Source organism: Callospermophilus lateralis, chromosome 3, assembly GCF_048772815.1.
Source record: "Callospermophilus lateralis isolate mCalLat2 chromosome 3, mCalLat2.hap1, whole genome shotgun sequence".
Classification (NCBI taxonomy): Eukaryota; Metazoa; Chordata; class Mammalia; order Rodentia; family Sciuridae; genus Callospermophilus; species Callospermophilus lateralis.
Window position 1 is genome coordinate 176,627,219 of NC_135307.1, and position 21,058 is coordinate 176,648,276.

General features: G+C 44.2%; 1 protein-coding gene across 1 annotated transcript in view; it reads left to right on the forward strand.

Annotated features, from left to right (window-relative positions):
- The first annotated feature begins 5,892 nt into the window (after positions 1 to 5,892).
- Positions 5,893 to 21,058, forward strand: part of Mmp24 (matrix metallopeptidase 24) — a 38,376-nt gene continuing 23,210 nt past the window's right edge. Inside the window, exon 1 of the mRNA XM_076849475.1 lies at positions 5,893 to 6,102. Coding sequence (XP_076705590.1) covers positions 5,893 to 6,102 — 210 coding nt within the window. The remainder of the gene's footprint in view (positions 6,103 to 21,058) is intronic.

The following is a 21,058-nucleotide window of genomic DNA, read 5'->3' on the forward strand; positions in this document are numbered from 1 at the left end:
GGTTTTCTCAGCCAGAGTGACCTCACTGCCCTCTGAAATCCTATAGTGCAGCATAATGACTTGTAGTTATTTATCATATATTAGGCACATTAGCGTCTTAGCTCTTTTACCTGAAGACTGTGCTATTCAACGCAATACTTCCCACAGAGGGGCTGCTTTGTAATGTTTATGGGAATTTTGAGGTATTAATAAAGGAACAAAGGTGCCTGGGGTTGCACCAGGGGCATGAGCTTTAGTGCGAGACACTTGGGTTCCACTCCCAGTTTGTTTGGTTTCTTTAAAGTACTAGGGATTGAACCCAGGGGGCATTACCACTAAGCCACAGTACTTTTTATTATCATTTTTAAAAATTTTGTGACAGGGTCTTGCTAAGTTGCTTAAGGCCTCATTAAATTGCTGATGCTGGCCTTGAACTTGCTCAGCCTTCCAAACTGCTGGGATTATCCACCTTCCAAAGGTGCTTTTGTCCCCTCAGTTATTTCTTCTGGTCCCTTGACTTTTTTTTTTTTTTTTTTTCCCTTGGTGCTGAGAATCGAACCCATTGCCTCATACATGCTAGGCAAGCTCTCTTCCACTGAGGTACAGCCCCAGCCCTGGTCCCTTGACTTTTAAATATTACCTTTATCCTAAGATCTTCCAAATTCATATTCCATTATTGACTTCTTTCCAGAACTCAGACCCATATATCAAACAGCCTACTTGCTACACCCACTTGGATGTTTAATAGACACCTCTCACATAATACGTCCAAAACTGAGCTCATGATGTTTCTACTCAAATCTGTCCCCGTTGCAGTCCTCTTTGTGTCAGATAATGGCGACTCTATTCTTCCAGTTGCTCAGATCAAAAAGTTTGGTGTAATTTGACTCTTCTCTTTTTCATATACTCCATATCCAATCCATTGTCAAATTTGGTCAAGTCTGCTTTCAAAATCTATCAAGAATCCAACTATATCTTGTTATTTCCACCTGGACCCTTGCCCAAGCCATCATCATCTTGCCCCCCAAATATTGCAATGGCCTCCGAGTTGGCCTTTCTGCTTACAGTCTTGCAATATGATCTCAGCACAGCAACCAAGGTGGTTCTGTTAAAATATAAGTCAGAAGATGTCTCTTCTATTCTTAGAAACTTCCACTACCTTTTTTATTTTTTGTTTTTGGATTGAACCCAGGGGCACTGTCCCACTGAGTTACACCCCATCCCTTTTTATTGTTTATTTTGAGACAGGGTCTCACCAAATTTCTCAGGCTGACCTCAAACTTGCCAAATTCTTGCTTCAGCCTCTGGAGTCACTGGGATTACCGGCACGTGCCACCATGCCCTGCTCTTCCAACAGCTTTTCACCTCATGTACAGCCCGTTCCCTCCATAACCCTCATCTTCTAGCACCCCCACTCTTCTTTCACTCTTACCACACAGGCCTCCACATTGTTCCTCAAACTTGCCAGCCATACTCATCTCAGAACTTTGCATTTGCTGTTCCCTCTGCCAGAATTTATGTCTCCCAGATAGCTGCACAGTCTTCTCCCTCATTCCTTTAGATCTTTACCCAAAAACTCACCTTACTGAGGTCTTCCCTAGCCACTTTATCCAAAATTTCCCACACACACCCCTCTCAGGTTTTATGTCCTGGTTCTCTGCTGTTCTTAACAATTATTACTCTGTGTGTGTGTGCGTATGTGTGTGTGTTACTGGGAATTGAAGACAGGGGCCCTTTACCATTGAGCTACATCCCCAGTCCTTTTATTTGTTGAGGCTGGCCTTGAACTTACAATCCTCCTACTTCAGCCCTCAGCCTCCCAAGTTGCTGGGATTACAGGAGTGCACCACCATGCCCAGCATTTATTTATTCATATATATATATATATATATATATATATATATATATATATGGATTTTGTTTATTGTCTGTCATCCCCATTATAATGTAACTTCTGTGAAAAAAGAGAAGTTTTATTTTATTTGTTTACTGCTCTCTCCTAGACCCTTAGAATAGTAGGTATTTAATTACCATTTGTTGAACTTATTTACTGAAGCAAATGAAATGTTGTCATATTGCCTCTCTATTTAAGACCCTTCAGTGATGCCCTCCCACCTAGAACAGGGTTCTCAAACTTGTTGATCTCAGGACCCATTTTATACTCTCAAAAATTATTGAGGACCCCAGAAAGCTTTTGTTATGTGGGTTAGATTTATTGATAATTACCAGAGTAGAAATAAAAACTGATACATTTAAAAATATGTACATACTAATTCATTTACAATAATAAAATAGGGCTGGGGTTGTAGCTCAGTAGTAGAATACTTGCCTAGCATGAGCAAGACCCTAGGTTCAATCCCCAACCTCACAAAAAATAAATGAAATGAAAATAACAATAATGAACTATCACATATAACATTATATATAAGTATTAACATATATAACATTTTATGAAAATAACCATGTTTTCTAAAACAAAAAAAATATTTAATAAGAAGAATGGTATTGTTTTACATTTTTGAAAATCTGTTAAAGTCTGGATTTTTCTTTTCTTTTTTTTTTTTTTTTTTCTTTTTTGGTGGTACTAGGGATTGAACCCAGAGCCTCATGCATGCGAAGGCAAGTGCTCCACCAAGTCTAAATTCTGGCTTAATAGAAGACAATTGTATTTTCATATCTGCTTCTGTATTAAATCTGTGGTGGTAAGTCAAAAAAAGCATTTAGAAAACTACATAGTATTCTCATGAGAAAATAAGAATTTAAAAGGAATCTAATGTCTTGGTATTGTCATGAAAACAGTTTTGTTATTTGTGTCTATGCCTTTATATATAGATTTCCCTCCCACTTTACATGGCAGATTTCTGTTGATCAGTCATGGCCCATCTCATCTCTTGCCATCTCTAGATAATTCATTGTTTTTGCCTCTCTACTCTCACAATCTATTGCTCTCTCTCATATTGTATTATCTTCTTGTTATCTATATTAGTGGCCATTTCCCCTGTTGACTGTCTTCCTACAGGGTGACTATAATTGAATCTTCTTTATATCCCCAGGCCCTCCCACAGTATCTAGCACCCAAAAGATATGCAATTAACATGTGTCAAGTGAAGAAAGAAGAGAGGAGGTGGAGTTGAGGATTCCAGGCTCCCTACCCTGAGTTTTGGCACTGGTACATCTTGATAAGATTATCAATATCAAAGACTTTCCTGATGTCTGGTGAGGTGGCCATGTTGTTTACAAAGTGAATCCCAATCATTCACGTGGTCCTTCCCATGAATTAGAGAAGCAGGGCATGGTGGTCCACACCTGTAATCCCAGCTACTGGGGAGGCTGAGGCGGGCAAGTTCAAGGCCAGCCTGGGATGTCATCACAATTATTTTTCTCTATCTCCTTCTTCCATTGAGTTGTTTGATGCTGTTTACCAGCCTTCCATCTCTTAGCTCTCCTGAGTTTGTCAATACCTCCTCTCTCTACGGAACTCTCCACCCCTTTCCCAGGGGTGCTCCTCAATTCTGGTTCTCCAGTCTTTTTGACCACCCTTTAGACTTTGTTGGCTTTCCTTCTCAGATGTCTTAAGATGGGGCCCTTAGTCTTTCTTTTTTTCTTTCCTTTCCTTTCTCTTCTCCTTCTCCACAACCCTCCACCCATGCCTTTCTTTCTCAGCACTGGGGATTGAACCCAGGAACTCATGCAGCTTGGCAAGCACTCTACCACTGAGCCACATGCCCAACCCTTTTTAAAGTTATTAGTTTACTCTGAGACAGAGTCTTGCTAAATTGCCCAGGTTGGCCTTGAACTTATGATCCCCCTGCCTCAGCCTACGGAGTTGTTGGGATTAAAGGTCCACGCCGTTGCATCTGGCTCTTTTTGCTCTTTTCTACTCTTCTCTTTCAGCTTCAACTCTTAGCTCACCTGAAGGGCTCCAAAATAACCATTCCCCATCCCCTTCTAAACTCATTCCCACACCCATTTCACCAACCTTGTGGTCACTTCACTCTCAGCAAGTTTAAAACCAAACTCCTGGTCATGTTCCTTAAGCTAGATCCTCCTCATGATGACTCCAGTTCTGTAAAGATAACACCATTATCTTTCTGGACGAATTCCTTATTAACCCAAACTCCTTCCCCTCTTCTTTTATGTCCATTGTCACCTTCCTCCCCTATCATCTTAAGGGGGAAAAATGAGTTCTGAGATCAGACTGCTCCAACTCTACTACTTATGAATCATGTGAATTTGGCAAATTACTGAGAATCTACACTCCTTATCCTAAATTGGGAGTAATCATAGATCCTGTTTCATCAGGTTTATCTATGAGGACTAAATAATATATAATTCAGTAAAGTGCTTAGCCCAGTGCCTGGTATGTAGTAAGCATTTCAATAAGCATCAATTATTATTGTGATAATTATTTCCTTAATCTGAGACTATTACAGTAGTATCTCAACTCATGTCTTTGAATCCTCTGGTCACTGTGTTCTATCCTGACAGGGGAACTAACATGGAGTATCTATTAAGTGCCAAGCACTTCATCCTTGCTGCAATCTTATACAGTAATATTGGCATCATTGTATAAAAGTGTAACAAGCCAAGATTTTAACATAGGTCTGACTCTAAAGCCTGTGCCCTTTCTACACCCAAATTATCAAGTAACCACAAAATACCATTTTCACACATCATCCTGCTTACCAAAATCTTCAATCACCACCCCCTTCGAAATACAACCCAGATTCATTATCCTATATTCACTATCTTGTTAGCACTTTCCTATAGGTACGCTGTATATGTTCCTGAGAAACCAAACTACTGCCCCAGCCACATTCTATGCACCCTCAACTTCTTCCTCTCCACTCCCCTTCCCTGATTTAACCTTTCCTTCGAGGCAGGATCTGGCGTCCTACCTCCTTCCTGACACAGACACTCCCTGGCTTCTAAGTACTTGCCCAAATCCTTTTTGACACTTGATGTTTGCTGTCCTGTTTTTCTTCGCACTTAATGTTTTCTCGCCAAGGTGTAAAGCTCTATACTTCAGGGAACGGGCCCTCGTTTTTATTTGATTTTTAGTATCCCGAGTAGCCCTTAGCCCTACTTATAGAAAGCGCTCAATAAATATGGCTTGTTTTGTATGAAAGATCCTCCCAACTGGATGAGCGCTCTCCCTCTAGGGGATGAGGGAGTGAGCCTCACCTAAACTTTACCTAACGCCTCCGAGGACCGCACCCCGTCAAACGCTGCTCAGGTCTATTAGCTTCTCACCAGTCCTCTCCCAAGGCAGTCCCAGAGACCCCCTTCGCCGGTGCCATCCTGCCAGACCCAGGGCTGTTTCTTTACTTCTTTCTCCTCCTAGCCAGCCCTTACCCAGGGCCTCGCCTCAATCCCCTCCCCCAAGCTGTATCTCAGACGCCCCTCTCCTCCAGGGCTGCCCCCCAGACTTTCTCCCCCAGGGGTAACCTTGGGTTCAAACCCCCAACCCCGGCTGTCCTCCCCAGGCCATTCCATGGTTGTCTCTAGGATTATTTATTTAGCCTCTCCGCCCTTCCTTCGGGCTGCCCCCAGGCCCCCTCCTCCACTTCTCCGCTTTGGACCCGGGTCCTAGAGCTGCTCCGGTAGCTTCGGCGACCTCCTCCCCGCGCGGCTGCTCGGTCCCTGCCCCAGGGCTGCCCGGAGCCGCTCCGCGGCAGGTCCGGCTCGGGTGCTGCCCCCGCGCCCCCGGCCGCCCCCCGCCGGGGCGGGGCGCGCGGAGGCGGGGGCGCGCTGGCGGCCGAGGAGGCGGCGGCGGCGGCGAAGGCAGGCGGGCCGGGCGCGTGTCCGCGGCGCCGTGACTCGGCGGCTCCGCAGCGGCTGCAGCGGGAGGACCCGGCCGGAGCCGCCGCCGCCGCCGCCATCGCAGCCGGGCGGCCGGGCCCCGCCGCCGGGATGCCGAGGAGCCGGGGCGCGCCGGGGCCGCCGCCGCCGCCCCGCCAGGCCCCGCGCTGGAGCTGCTGGCGGGCGCCCGGGCGGCTGCTGCTGCTGCTGCCCGCGCTCTGCTGCCTCCCGGGTGCCGCGCGGGCGGCGGCTGGGGCCAGGGACCGGGCGGCGGTGGCGGCGGCGCGTGCGGCCAAGGCGGAGGCGCCCTTCGCTGGGCAGGTGGGGGCTGGCGCGCGGCAGGGGCGCGGGCTCGGGGCCTTCGGGCAGGGCAGGGGGCGTCGCCGGGCCGGGTCTGGGCCGCGCTGGCCGCCTGGGGTCAGCGCCTGGGGGCCGGGCCCGCGGCCCAGGCGGGAGCTGGGGAGGGCCGTGCGGAGGGCCGCCCGGGCTGGGAGTTGTTCAGCACCGCGGACAGGGGCAGCGGGCGGGGGCGGAGCAGGAGGGTCGGGATTGTTTTGGTGGCGGTGGGGTGTGTGGCCTGCCTGACTGTGTGTGAGGGAAACCGTACAACGCCTCGGAGTAAATAGTAAGCGCAGCCAGTCTGTTGTGGGTTGGGAGAAGAAACCGAGGATGTTCAAGCTGGAGAAGGGGGAGGGGGAGGGCGGAAGAAGGACTCTTCGCTGTCTTCATATTTGAAGGGCTATCAGGTGGAGGCAGGATGGACTTGCTCTGCGTGGCCACACAGGACAGAACTAAGGCAAATAGGGGTGGGGGTGGGGTTGCAAGAAGGCAAATTTCGGCTTAATATGGGAAGAAGTTTTTAACAATTGGAGCTGCTCAGCCAACATAGGAGGCGGTGAGCTGCTCATCACTGGCATGTGCAAGCAGAGGGATTGGATGGATGCATGCATAATACCTGCATGGATACATGCATAATAATAACAATAATGCCAGCTAGCATTTACTGAATACTCATTATGGGCCAAGACTGGTACTGTTTTATATTAATTAGCTCATTTAGTCCTCATAACTACTCTATGAGATAGTTGCAATTATTATCCCCATTTTACAGCTGAGAATATAGACCCAGAGAGCTTAAGTAATTTGCCCAAGGTCACACAGCTAGTGGGTGATGGAGTTGGCTGACTCTAGTCTCCTTATATTTAACCCTGACATTATTCTGTATCACATGGGTAGAGGGGCAGTTGGACTGTTATTTCTCTGATCTCTTCCAACCTGGAGGTCTGCAATCCTAAAGACAATGTTGAGACTTGGGAATTTTGCTAGGGAAAATCAGTGATTATCTGAATTATCCCAAGAGAAAGAGAGTCTGTGTTGAAGCAGGCAGTCTGCTTGTTCAGGACAATCTGCTGAAACAGCAGTAAATTGGGCATGGGACCCAAAGGGATATATTCCCTGAAATTCTGTGCAAATTTGTGTTTGTGTGTGCAAGTATGTGTTTTTCTAGGAGAGAATCCCTAGATTTCTTCAGATTCTCAAAAAAAGAAAAAAGAAAGAAAGCCCCAGATGACAGCTTCCAAAGATTTTACAATTCCTGGCTGACTTTTGGTGAAAACTTTCCCTAGTTTGTTTGGGTATTAGCTTTATCACACATCAAAGTAATGAGTTAACATAGAAAAAGTAAGGCTCCGTTAGACTCCCTGAATGCACAGGGTGAAGTAGAAAGACACTGACCCAGGATTTAAGAGCCCTGGGCTCTAATCAGGACCTTGGCCCCTGGTGGTTTCTGTGACCTTGAGCCATTTCCCTGCTCTCTCTAGGCTTGATTTTCACTTGATTTTCACACAAAGAGATAGGATTGGTTGATCTCAACTCTGAAACCTTTTTATTCTCATGGCATTTTAAGCATTAAGAGGAGGCAATTCATTTAAATATTTCAGGATTTGGAGAGAAGGTTATGTTTACTTCATACTTTGATTATTCCACCTCTCTTAGCCTTTTCATTTTCAAACTTAAGTTTCCCCATTATGACAGACCATCCCCCAGAATAGCCATCTTTATCCTCTGGGTCATTTTAGTTTCCCTTTCTGGATGTTTTGGGGTCTTAATTTTCAACCTGACCATTGTAGGACCCTATGGTTTTGCCTAAAGAAAGAATGATTTTCCCCACCTTTGGTTTTCCAGGTCTGTCCTGCTTCTGCTCACCTCTGCACTGTCCTGACCTTAACATATTAGGCCACTGCCTTTAGGAAACATTGTGCAATAGCTCCCTGATCCCTTTCCTGGGTCAAAGCTGATAGCCTGGAACATGACACCATATATGTGGATTATTTTTATCAGAGTGCATCGCCTTACATTTCCCCACCTTGACGTTCAGCTGCCATTTTGCAGCCCACTCACTCTCTTTTCCTCCCTCCCCTCTCCTTCAACATAGCATTTTCCTATCTGAAAGGACTTTATATGATCTGCACTCCTGGAATTTTCACTTGGCTCTACTTCTTCTGGATTACTTATAAAAAATTTAAATCAGACAGGTCCTGGCATGGTCTCTTGGGACCACCTTCACTCTTCCACTTAGAGAAGTGGCCATTTATTTCCATCTGTTGTTTCCTATGTCTGAGTTCTTAAGCCATGATGAAAACACCTATCCTTCTTTTCATACCATTCCTTTTAAATTGTCTAATGTATTGTTCAAAACTTTCTGAAAGACAGACACACTATATCCACTGTTTCTTTCAACAATTTTTGCCTAACTATCCCTTCCTTGAAGACTAGCAGGTCATGTGATTGAAACCTTATAGAAATATTGTTGCTTTTCAGCCAGCAGATAAAGTTGCTTTTTCCTCTTTCTGTTTTTAAGGCCCCTGAAGTCTGACTGCACCCTGCTTCCCCATTAGCAGGCTATCCTTCCCACTGCATATCGATATGCATCCCTGCCCCAGATTAGCTTTTTTCTTCTTTATCCTAAGAAAGCTACCCGCGTTTCTCTGGACATAGTCACGTGTTCACTGCTGCACTCCACCCAACAAACCGTAAAAGTTCCAGCTCATGCCCTGCCTTTCCAGGAAACTCTCTCTCATGTCTCTAGGCATCCTTTATTTCTTTCTTCTCAGGGGAACACTTTGAGGCAGTTCCAGCCATTGTATCATTTAATTTTTTAAATATTTAAACATTATTTGAGAGAGATGAGTTATGATTCTTTGGCAAGGCCTCCCCCCGCCCAAAAAAAGACACTTTTTGTTTATGGATCTAACATAGTCCCCAGCCCTCAAGGCTCACCACTAAACATTCAGTGAACATTCAGTGATTCTACTCTTTAGTCTTTTATTTATTTATTTATTTGGGGGTACCAGGGATTGAATTCAGGGGCACTTGACCACTGAGCCACATCCCCAGCCCTATTTTGTATTTTATTTAGAGACAGGATCTCACTGAGTTGCTTAGCACCTTGCCATTGCTGAGGCTGGCTTTGAACTCCCGATACTCCTGCCTCAGCCTCCCAAACTGCTGGGATTACAGGCGTGCGCCACTACACCCAGCCTACTCTTTAGTCTTTATGTCCGGAAATTTCACGGATCTGAAATATGCACTCATGGGCATGCAGGTCTCAAGGTCCCTTCTAAAATCCTTCCTAAGATGAGACTCATTGCTTGACCTTCTTTCAGTGGAAATAGAGGTTATTCTTTCAGGCAGTAATTCCACAATTTAACCCTTGAGTTCTTTCATAACTCTTTAGGTAGGATGTCTTCTAATGATAGGGACACGCAAGAGAGAGGAGATCACCAAGTAAGCACACAGTAGCACTTAATAGATACTTCTTGAATTGCCTTAAATGAGGCACCTAAGAGCACAAACCTTTATAGTAGGTGATTTGGAACCTGAACTTTTCCCTGGTCTCCTGCCTTCTAAATTGAAAGAATTTTTCATTATCTTTGTTGATTTTATAACTTGAATCTTTCATTACAAACACCAAAAAAAAGGTGATTCAGTATGTTTTCTTGAGTGTTTCTTTTGTATTTTGTACACTGTGGGATCCTACCAATTCTCTCAATTGGCCTCCTGTCTTTGATTTATTTAAATCACCCCTTTTCTTATTTTTAGCTGGGGAGAATGCCACTCAAATTTTTGTTGTTGCTTGTGTGTGTGTTTGTTTGGCCTTCCTAGGTTCCAATCTGATTCTAACGAGGGTCAGAACAGGCAGAAAGAGTCCCAGCCACATGAGGAAGACAGTGAGGCGCCAAGGCCCAGGGCATAATGGAGTCTAGCCATTAAGATTGGTTTTGAATGATTGGCTCTGGACAAATGAAGACCATTCTTTGGTTTGCACCTATAGCCAAGGAGGTAAAGTCCAATGATTAGAGGATGCAGTAGACCTACTAAGAAGCACTAACATATTTCTAAGCCCCCAAATTCTTTCAGTGTGATCATAGCCCCCATTATATCTGGGGGGAAAAATCTGTTTGGAAGTTCATTTTACATAAGCTGAACCTAGTCTGCTGTGCTTTTAATTTATTTTTTCTTATTATGGTGAGGTTTTCCTGATCCTTTAATAGCCCCTTGTGTCTGTAAAGTGTTCTGCACTTCCCAAATGCTTGTGTGTGTGTGTGTGTGTGTGTGTGTGTGTGTGTGTTTGCAACAACAACCTGTGAGTTAGGGAGGATGTCCTCATCTTATAGGTGAGTAAACAGAGGTGGAGAGATGATGTGCCTTTCCCATCAGCTTGTCCAGGGACCCACATGTGGCTAATAAACAGTAAACTGAACACCAGAAGCTTATTTTCTGTCCTTGGGCTCAGCGCTTTCCCCTTTATACTACACTGTCCAGTCCGGAATTATTGGCATGGCCTTTTAACCAGCATTTTCTAGTTCTTGAAAGAAGTATAATTGTACCACAGAGATTAATCTTAGGAAATGCCTAACCTTTTAATATGGTATCATTTGAACTCCAAAAAGGAGAGACACTCTGTGTCCATTGTCTTCTCTGAGCCTGACACCTTCAGGATGTGTGATAAGTATTTTTAAATTAATTTTATTGTCTGTATCCCTTACACTTCTCTGAATAGTGCTTGGTGCACAAGAGTCAGTAGCTTTTTTGAAGAATAAATTAATGCATGCTAATGATATAAATAAGGTGTAGGGAAACACTAAAAAGGGAGGGGTGAGGTTTCTCCAGCTGAGGTTGAGGCAGTCAATGCTTCAGAAAGGAAATGGCATCTAAGATGAACTGTTGAGGGAGAAGAAAGATGGAGAATGGTGAGCGAGCAGTCCAAACAGAAGGGAAAGCATGAAGCATGTCTCCATACAAGCTCATGGCATGTTTAGGGAACAGTGGGTCACTGGATGTGCCTGGAGAATTGACTTGCTTGCCATTTCCAGTAAGAGCATGTAGGAGAAGAGGCTGGAAAGAGAGGCTGAGAGCAGATTGTAAAATTGGCTTTTGTCCAAAGGCTGAGGGGAGTCATTAAAGGTTTCTGAGCACAGAAGCAACCTGCTCAGAAAGTGCTGAGGAAGGGCAGGATTAGACTTGTTCTGAGTGCTTATTCCTGCTGTATGAATTTTAGGCTTTCTTAGCACAACTGAGACCTGAGTACCCATTTTAGGGAATGGTATGTGAATGAAGGTGTGAATTCTGGCTCTGGCTCTCCTCCTTGAGAAGTTTTGTTTGTTTTATAGTACAGGGATTCAACCCAGGGCCTCATGCATGCTACACCCCCAGTTCTAGTTTAAAGGTTTTGGAATCAATCACTTTGTTTCTTTGGACTTCTGGATATATTCATTCAAGTTCTTCACTAGTTCTACCTCCTCATTACAGCATGCTTTTGCTTTCAAAGGCGACTCTGAGCCAGGTGTAGTGGTGCACTTCTGTAATCCCAGCTGCTCATAAGCCTGAGGGAAAAGTATTGCAAGTTTGAGACCAGTCTCAGCAACTTGGCGATCCCTGATTCAAAATAAAATAAACTAAAAAGGGAGTTGAGGGTGTAGCATAGTGGTAGAGTGCTGTGAGCAGGTGTGAGACCTTGGGTTCAATACTAGCATTACCAAAAACAAAACAAAAAAGGAAGAAAAAAGCTAACTTTGACTTAGGCTTTAGAGATACAAAGGCTAATAGCAAATCATCTGTGTAAATATACATATTTGTATATCTATGTGTGTTGTGTGTGTGTGTGTGTGTAGATGGAAAAATAATATTTTCCCAAAGATTATATATGTTGTTATAACAAAGTAAGTAGAAAAAGCAAGGCATTATTAAACTTTTGTTAGCAACATTTTAAATATTTGATTCTATGCCACACTTAGATACCCCCAAAACAGGAATCATCTTTCACCTCTTTCTCTCCTCCTCTGCCTCAGAGCCATTGCCACACCCCAGCAATTCCACCTGCAGAGTGGATCTTTACTATGTTCACTTCTCTCCACCTCCACTGCCTTCTTTAGACTAAACTTAGGTCATCTGTCATCTGGACTTCAAAAACTTCTCACCTGATCAGCTCTCTTGCCCTCCTGTAATCCCTCTTTAGGCAGGATCTAGAGGGACCTTTTAAAAATAAGTCTTACGGGGCGGGGGGGGGGGGGGCGGCATTCTATCTAAAGCCAATGTCGTAAAACTAGTATCTGATAAAGCTGGCTGTTGATTATCTGGTGTTTGTTTTATTATTTTTGTTTTTCTGAATGCTTGAAATCTCCAATAATAACAAAAATTTAAAACATATAAAAAATTCTATGTTACCCCACCCTTATCTTACTTAAAATGGCTTTTAGGACAAAGGCTAAAGTACCAGCTGTAGTAGTAGACTAGTGATTTTTATTATGGGAAAATTTCAAATGCACATGAAAGTAGAAAGAACAGTATTACAGATGCCCTTGAAGCAAGTGCCCACCAGGCCATTACATATGGCCTACGAGGTGGCCCATGAAAGTCCTTCCCACTCTCTGGCTTCCTTTTATTCCACCCACTCTCCCCGCTGGTCACTAGACTCTAATCACCCTGGCCTTATTTCTCTTTTTCTAATATGCAGGCTCCTTCCCTTTCAGGAATTGAATAAGATACTCTTTCCTAAAATGCTTATTCTTTGGCTTTCACTTAGCCTCTTCTGTTCATTCATAGGTCTCGACTGAGATGTCATGTCCTCAGGGAGGCCACCTCTTGTAGGAGGCCACCATTCTGTATCTTGTCCTTTTCTTTCATTCCACTTATCACAGTGGCAATGAAATGCTTAATATTTTCATATCCATCTGCCCACCAGGCTGTAAGCTCCATGAGGAAGAGTTCAATGGGGACAGCAGGGATAAAAAGCATTATTCATAATGTAATCGGACATGTGCCATAAATGAGGGATGTGAGAATGCCATTGGAAGCACAGAGAAATTCCATTTAACCTGGGACAGAGAGCCCTTCCCCATGAAGTGGCATTTGAAGTACATGTGAGGGTATCTAAGAGTTCATCAGGATTAGGCCAGAATACATGTGAGAAAGGCATTCTAGAGAGAGAGAATGGAATAAAGACACAAAAGTACACATGAAGGATGTTTCCGGGCAATACAATAGATGTTATATACCAAATATGGGAAACTTGGGGTAGGCAAAAAAGTGAGGGCTGTGCTCATGAACTTGACCTTTGCAGTGAGGAATTAGAAGATCAGCTTCATACTCAGTCCACCTAAGCTAAAATAATGAAACTTCTGTAATTAATTAGAGGTCATCTAGTCAGCTATCTTATTACGGTTAAGAAACTGAGGCCTAATTGGGTACAGGGGTGCATGCCTGTAATCACAGTTACTCAGAAGACTGAAACAGGAGAATCCTAAGTTTGAGACCAGCCTGGACAACTAATGAAGACCCCATCTCAAAATAAAAAATAAAAAGGCTGGGGATGTAGCTCAGTGGTAGAGCACTCTTGAGTTCAATCCCTGTATTGGAGCTAGGGGAAAAGGATGGGGGAGGGGCTGAGGCCTGACTGCTGGGCTTTGTCTGCCTTTTTCCCCTTTCTTAATTCATCACTAAGTTAAGCCCAAGAGACAGAAGGGTATTGGAAAAGGCAAGGAAGACGATTAGAAGGAAGATTTCTCAGAGTGAATGAGAGCACAGCCACACTCCTGGCCTTGGGCAGAGGCCTCCCCAGAATTGGAAAACTCAGACATCCCATTGCTGACCCAAAACCCCAAATGTGCCACCTTCCCGGTCCTGGTGATTGTCTGGCTTGTGGTGGCCTCCTGGTATTGGGCCAAGGACATCATGCGGAGCGCCAGGGAATTCCCGCTAGTGCACTTACCACCCACTCAAGAGCCGATGGCAGCCAACAGGCAATGCTGCGCCATTAAGGTGTTTGTCAAGAAGCTAAGCTGGGCATTGTGGGCGATCCTGAGGGCCCTTTTTAGACTGGCTGGAAGTGAAGAAGAAGAAAAAAAAAAAAGAAAGAAAGAAACAGCAGTTGGAAGCAAACCAGAGCTAGTGTGGGGGGGTGTAGCATGACAGAAAGAACCCTCTCTGGGAGGCAGGGACACTGGGCTCCATTTCTGGCCCCCCTGCCAACTTGTTCTGCAATTTTGAACAAGTCATTTCCCCTTCCTGAGCTTTATTTTACTCTTCTGCAAAATAAGCATGTTAAATTACATGATTTCTAAGTATTATTGACCAGTGCATTTCCTAGATCCCTCAATGGTTATGCCTTGAGGATGCAATTTTTGAAAGAGCCATAACTCAGGTTGGGCTCAGCAGCAAGATTGGGACCTTGGTTGTCAGGGTAGGGGAGAAACCAGGATTTTAGTGGGACAGCAGTCAGAAGGACCCAGAAACAGTGCCAATTTCTAAGGAGTCCCAGAGAGACCAGTGATTTGGTCTGGAAGCAATGACCAAAGGTGGTAGTCTATTGTGAGGACTGTAGGAACAAGAACATTTCTGTGTGCCAGAATCAGCTCAATGCTTTATGTGCCTGTATTAGTTTCCTATTGTTGCTCTACAAATTACCCCAAATTTAGTGTCTTAAAACCACAAAACTGGGCCAGCTGCAGTGGCACACACTTCCAAGTATCAGGGAGGCCGAGGCAGGAGGATTGCTAATTCAAATGCAGCCTCAGCAACTTTATCAAAGCCCTAAACAACTTAGTTGGACCCTGTCTCAACATAATAATTAAAAAGGGCTGGTGTTGGAGCTCAGTGGTAAAGTGCCTTGGACTCAATCCCCAGTACAAACAAAACAAAACAACAAGTACAACAAAACCCCAAGCTGGAAGCGCAGCTCAATGTAGGGCATTTGCCTAGCATGCACAAGGGCCTGGCTCCATCCCCAGCACTGCAGACAACAACAAAAGAAACACAAATAAAGGTCATAAATCCAAAATGGGTGTTATAGGACTAAAATCAAGGTGTTGGCAAAGCCGTTGCTTCTGGAGGCTCTGGGGAGAATCCTTTCTTTTCTGGTTTCCAGAAGCTATCCACATTCCCTGGATTGGGACCCTTTTCCATCAGTGGCATTACTCCAATCTTTGCTCCTATTATCACATCTCCTTCTCTTACTCTGACCCTCTGTCTCCCTCTTATAAAGACTTGTGATTCCATTAGACCCACCTGGATAATCTGGGATAATCCCCCTTCTAAAGATCTTAACTTAATCACATCTGTAAAGTTTCTTTTGCCATGTAAAGTGACATATTCACAGGTTTGTGGGATTAGAATGTGAACATCTTTGAAGGGCCATTATTTTACCTACCACAGTGCATCCTCTCACTGAATCCTGACAACACTGCTTTCATCATCCTGCTTAACAGATCTCAGTTTTAGTGTCACAGCAATCTCAGTTTTGGACTTGAGCACCAGATATACTGAGGCCAAAACCCAATTGTAAGGACTAAGCTAATAAAGCAATGGATGGGAAAGGATGGTCTTGCCAGTACACAGCAACACAGTAGACTCTTAATGTTGGAGTTGAAGCTGCTAATGGGCCATTTGCCAAAGTGAGGATTGGATAGGTGAGGGACCTAGAGATGACAGCAGAGCTGAGGCACAGAGGACAGGGGCTGGACATGGAGCCAAGGTTAACAGAAGACTTTCTAAATGAATACTGTACTTCCTGCCTTAGGAAATTATGGATGATAATGAACATAATGCATCCATTTCTTCGTGGCTCTGCCAGGGCCTGTACTAGATGTTGGGGTTACAGTGATAAGGAGGACAGGAATGATCCCTGTCCTCATGCATTTACAGTCAAGAGGAGGCAAGTAATTCCCACGTGATTACAACATAGTGTTGTAAGGATTGTCATAAGAAGAAGGATGGGGGACAGACAAGGGATGGAGGAGGAATTCCTGGTGTAGATTTATGGGGTCAAGGCAGGCTTCCTCAGAGAGAGGGAGAGTGATCTAGCCAGAAAGATCTGGAAGGGTCTGAAAGAAATAAAGTACACAGGACATTCCGTGGAGAATGGTAAAAGAGGCTGCAGAGAGTCAGGGACCAAATATCTAAGGCTCTTGACAAAATAGATGAAAAACCTTTGATTCCCTTGAATTCCCTTGGAGGATATTTACAGTTACTGTTCCCTCTTCCTGGAAAACTCTTTTCCTAGTAGCTGCATAACCCACTCCCTCACCTCCTTCAGGTCTCTTGCTTAAATGTCAAAGAGACTTTCCTTGACCACCTTCTATAAAATAGCTGTCCCATCACTATCTCTTTATTCTTCATAGAATTTATTATTATAAGGTTTTTCCACTAAATGCAACTAGAAAGTAATTTTTTGGGGGAGTAGGCAGGTCCTAGGTTGGAACTCAGGGACACTCGACCCCTGAGCCACATCTCCAGCCCTATTTTGTATGTTATTTAGAAACAGGGTGGGTTTCTAAATAATTTCTCACTATTTTATTTTATTATTATTTTATTTTATATTATTTTATTTTATATTATTTCTAAATAATTTCTAATTTCTCACTGAGTTGCTTCATGCCTTGTTGTTGCTGAGGCTGGCTTTGAACTCACGATCCTCTTGCCTCAGACTCCTGAGCTACTAGAATTACAGGCATGCACCACCATGCCCGACTTAATTGAACATTTTGTTCACTGTTGTAGCCCTAGCACACAGTAACTGGCATATAGTAGGTCCTCAAGAAATACTTATTAAATGCATCAATGTACAGAAATAAGCCAATTTGATGTTTAGGAGGTGGAATCAACAGTTCTTTGATAAAACACTGAATGTGGGCAGTGAAGGAAAGGGAGGAGTCATGGGTCTTATGAGGCTTCTGGTTTGGATAACTGGGTAGGCAATGGTGCCATACTCTGATGCAGAAACCAAAGCATAAGGGTATTTGGATCACTGTGATCTAAGATAAGATTTAGGACTTTAAGAGTAAAGAAGTCCCAGCAGTCTGACAGTGGGGACTGCCTCAATCCTTCCACTGATGAATTTCATGGCTCTGAGTAATCATTTAATCTGTCTAAACCTCAGTTTCCTCATCTGCAAATTGGGGATCATCATTTCTACCTCATGGGGTTGTTGCATTCTTGTGTGCCTAGAACAATGCCAAGTACACAGTGGTCATTCTAATAATCATAGCTATCATTATTGTTAATATAATTAGAACATCTCTGACTTCTAAAAAGTTGTTTCTTGCAATGACTCGAGATCTATGTCCTGCAGTTTCTCATTTGGGTCTGAGTTTTGCTCTCTGTACCAGCAGAACAGATAGATCTCCTTCATGTTCGTATTCTTTTTCATGCAATCCTCCCTCTTCCAGCCTAAATATCCCCCATCTGCCTTTGCGGGACAGGGTGCCTGGTTTCCTTGCTCTCCTGGCTGTCCTCTCTTAGTCAAGTTCCAGTTGTCACTGTCCACTACAGGTAAACCTCTGGAACAGGACTTGAAACCCCTGTGTGTGCTGAGGCCAGTTCCTTATCCCTGTTTCTCACATTATCACCTTAGACTATGATCTTGGTTGCTCAGACTCTTTTCTCGGAGCCTTTTATACTTCTTCCTTCCAGCACGTGCTTCCAAATTCAACACCCTATTGCCTGCTCCTTCATGGACTTCACCTCTGGCCTTTCTGCCAATCCCACCAACTACAAACATCTGATCCCAATCATGCTCCCCGCTCTGTCTCTAGGCTCTGTGGTCACCCAGGTGTTGCTCTAATGCTCCTGGAGACCACCTGCATTAAGTAATCCAACTGCCCCCCCACCCGCCTCGCCTGGGCATCTCTGTTTTCCAAGTGCACTCCTTGGCACTGCCAGGGATCTGCTTCTTGCCACCCCCACTGCCACTTCTAATCTCACCACCGCCTCTGCTGTCTGCCACTCTCTTCCCTCTTCTGTCTACGTTTCTTTCTTTCTTTCTTTTTATTTATGTTTTCCTTCTCTTTGTTATTCTCTGTCTTAGCTTTGACTTCTCAGCGACCAAAATCCCGCCTTCTGGCTAACCCGCCAATCAAAGTTTAGCCTTCCATCTCCACGCCCTCTTCAGCCCAGCTATTTTGGTCCCTGCTTGCACTCTGAGATTCTTCTCACTTTCCTCTGGGTTTACACCTCTTTCAGCACTTAGAGGGTGACAGACATCTTAGAGTTGGTTAACTGAGCTGTCAAGGTTAGACTTGTGCAGCCGGTGATTGATTAATGGATCCAGGTGTAAAAAGACAAATGGTAGGTCATTCTGTCTGAAACTGAATAAGACTTTCTTCCTTTAGTAGATTTTTATCTTTTTTCAAATGGGACAATGGAGCCTATTGCATCATCAAGCAAAGAAGTCAAACCACAATAGGTTGAAACTCAGCAAATGATTTTTCAACCTCTAATAGACATGAGGAATTATGCGTGGTGCTTTCATGTGTATTACTCATTAAGCCTTCCCAAGATGAAATCCTTCCTTGATACCCAACAGCGCCTCCCAGCCCAACTGTTCATTCATTCATTTATTCATTCATGAACTCAGCGATTATTTATTGTGCCAGACACTGCATTAAATGTTGTAGCAAATACAAATATATATATATATAAAACACATTCTATGTTCTCCTGTAACTTAATCTAGCAAGGGAAAATAGACATCAATGAATAGGTATGAGACATGTAATCATTGTGTTAACAGTGGTGTACACAAAGCAAAGCAGAATGAGAGAAGGTTACCCACTACCTCTGTAAGGGAGAATTAAGGAGAGTTTAACACAGGAGTTGATACAAGCTAGGACTTGAAGGATAAGGAGGAATTTGCTAACATGGATAAAGAGAATTGGCTTGGGTGGTGCACCCCTGTAATCCCATCAATTTGGGAGACTGAGGCAGGAGGATTGCAAGGTTGAGGCCAGCCTCAGCAATTTAGCAAGACCCTTTCTCAAAATAATAAACACATAAATAAAAAGGACTGGGGATGTAGGTCAGTGGTAAAACACCCCTGGGTTAAATCGCCAGTACCAAAAAGAGACAGCAGGAAGAGTCTGAGAGTGTGAAAGGGCAAGGAATGTTTGGGAACTGGTATGAATGGGGTGTAGAACACTTGCTTCAACCTCAGGGGCTTCTGTCCAGAGAAGTCAGAGAATTGCTAGGACACAGAGCAAGTGAGTGGCAGAAACAGGTAAGCAAAGGAAACTAGAATTGTTTGGTCCCCGATCATATTTCTTGGCTTCCTACCGTCTAATAAACACACACACACACACACACACACACACACACACACACACACTTTTTCTCCCCACACCTCACCAGCTCGGTCAGTGCCCTATTCCTTGGCTTCCATACTGTCATTTGACCAGCCCTTCCTCTCCCATTTCCCCTCTTAAGAGGTCTGCCCCAAACTCTAAAGATTGTTCCTGGTAACCTTGGGAGGGCAACAAAATCCAAAGAAGGCACTGGTACTGCCCCCAATCCAGCTTTTGGTCCTGGCTCAGATGTTTGCCTTAATTTTCAAGGAAAAAACATAACTTGGTAATCTGAAGGATGAAAAAAGTAATCATTACTTTCAAGCATCACCATGCTCAACATTTAAGCTATAAATGTGGAGCTATAAATCTGACTGAAAGTTTCCTGGCAGAAAAGCCAAAAGGAAAATCCATTGGTTTACCCAGTATTCCCTTTCTTACACCTTAAAGCTTCCAGAATCTCCTCAGGGAAGACATTCTCCTTGAGCTAAAGCTTAGTCCTAAGAAAGTCTAGTGACAGGGTGAAGAGTATGTAATCCAAGTTAGCTGTCATTTCAGCCACCAAGTACTCTGCAAGGCTGCAGGTCTTTGTGAGAGATAGTGATGTCTGTCAGATCAGGTGGGCAGCGACCAAAGGAGGCAGATTTAAAAGGGCCGCTGATCAAGGCTTTATTGAGATGTCACTCCCGGGTGGAACTCAATCAGACCCACAGAGTGGACAGGGGAAGGGTCTGAGGAGAAACCGCGTGGGAGCTCGACCGGGCTGGACTTTTATGGGGCTTACAGCAGGAAGGGAAGGACTTGGGACAGGAAAAGGTGTTTTTAGGGTCCCTTGTCCTGCTGGAGTTGGTCAGGGGAGTTGGCTGAACTCCAGGATTGGCCAGGGGGTCCTCCTGATTGACAGGTGTTTCTGCCGGCATCTGATTGATGCTCTTTTCCCCACAGGAGCTGCTTTGTTCTAAATCGCCACCAAGTCGCCACCACTGACCTAACAATGTCCATAAGTTGCCCAATAGAAAACAGTCTTGACCATGATGGATGTACTAACCTCCATTTGACCCACAAGGACTCTTGGTCCAGGTCCAGAGCAGGATGACTAGATTTCAAAAGACAGAGAAGGAGTCCAAACCATGTTTTCCATTCAAATTTACAAAATATACCAGAAACACCATCTGAAGGGATAACAAATACATGTCGGGTGGTTATAGGTAGCAAGTACATTCACTCATTTTATCTTAACAACAACTCTGGGAAGGAAGAGTTTTCCAAATAAGGATATTGGAGCTCAGTTTGCCCAGGGCCACAGCCAGGAAGTGGGGATGTCAGGATTCCATCTCAGGTCTGTGTGTCTTTCTAACTGTACTACCCTGGTTTTTTGTTCTGAAAATTCTTAAAGTTTACATAGAAAAGGGGATATGATATGACATTCTGAGTGGGAGGGGCAGAGAGAATCTGGTGCAAGGATTTAATGCTTTGATGACATGACTTAATCTAGGGATGGGAGCTGGAGAATGCAGGTGAATAAACGGATAACTTGTCAGTTTCCCTGCAACTTCCATCTTTTTAAATTTGTTTTAGTTGTAGTTGGACACAATACCTTTATTTTATTTTTATGTGGTGCTGAGGATCGAACCCAGCGCCCGGCCTGTACTAGGTGAGTGCTC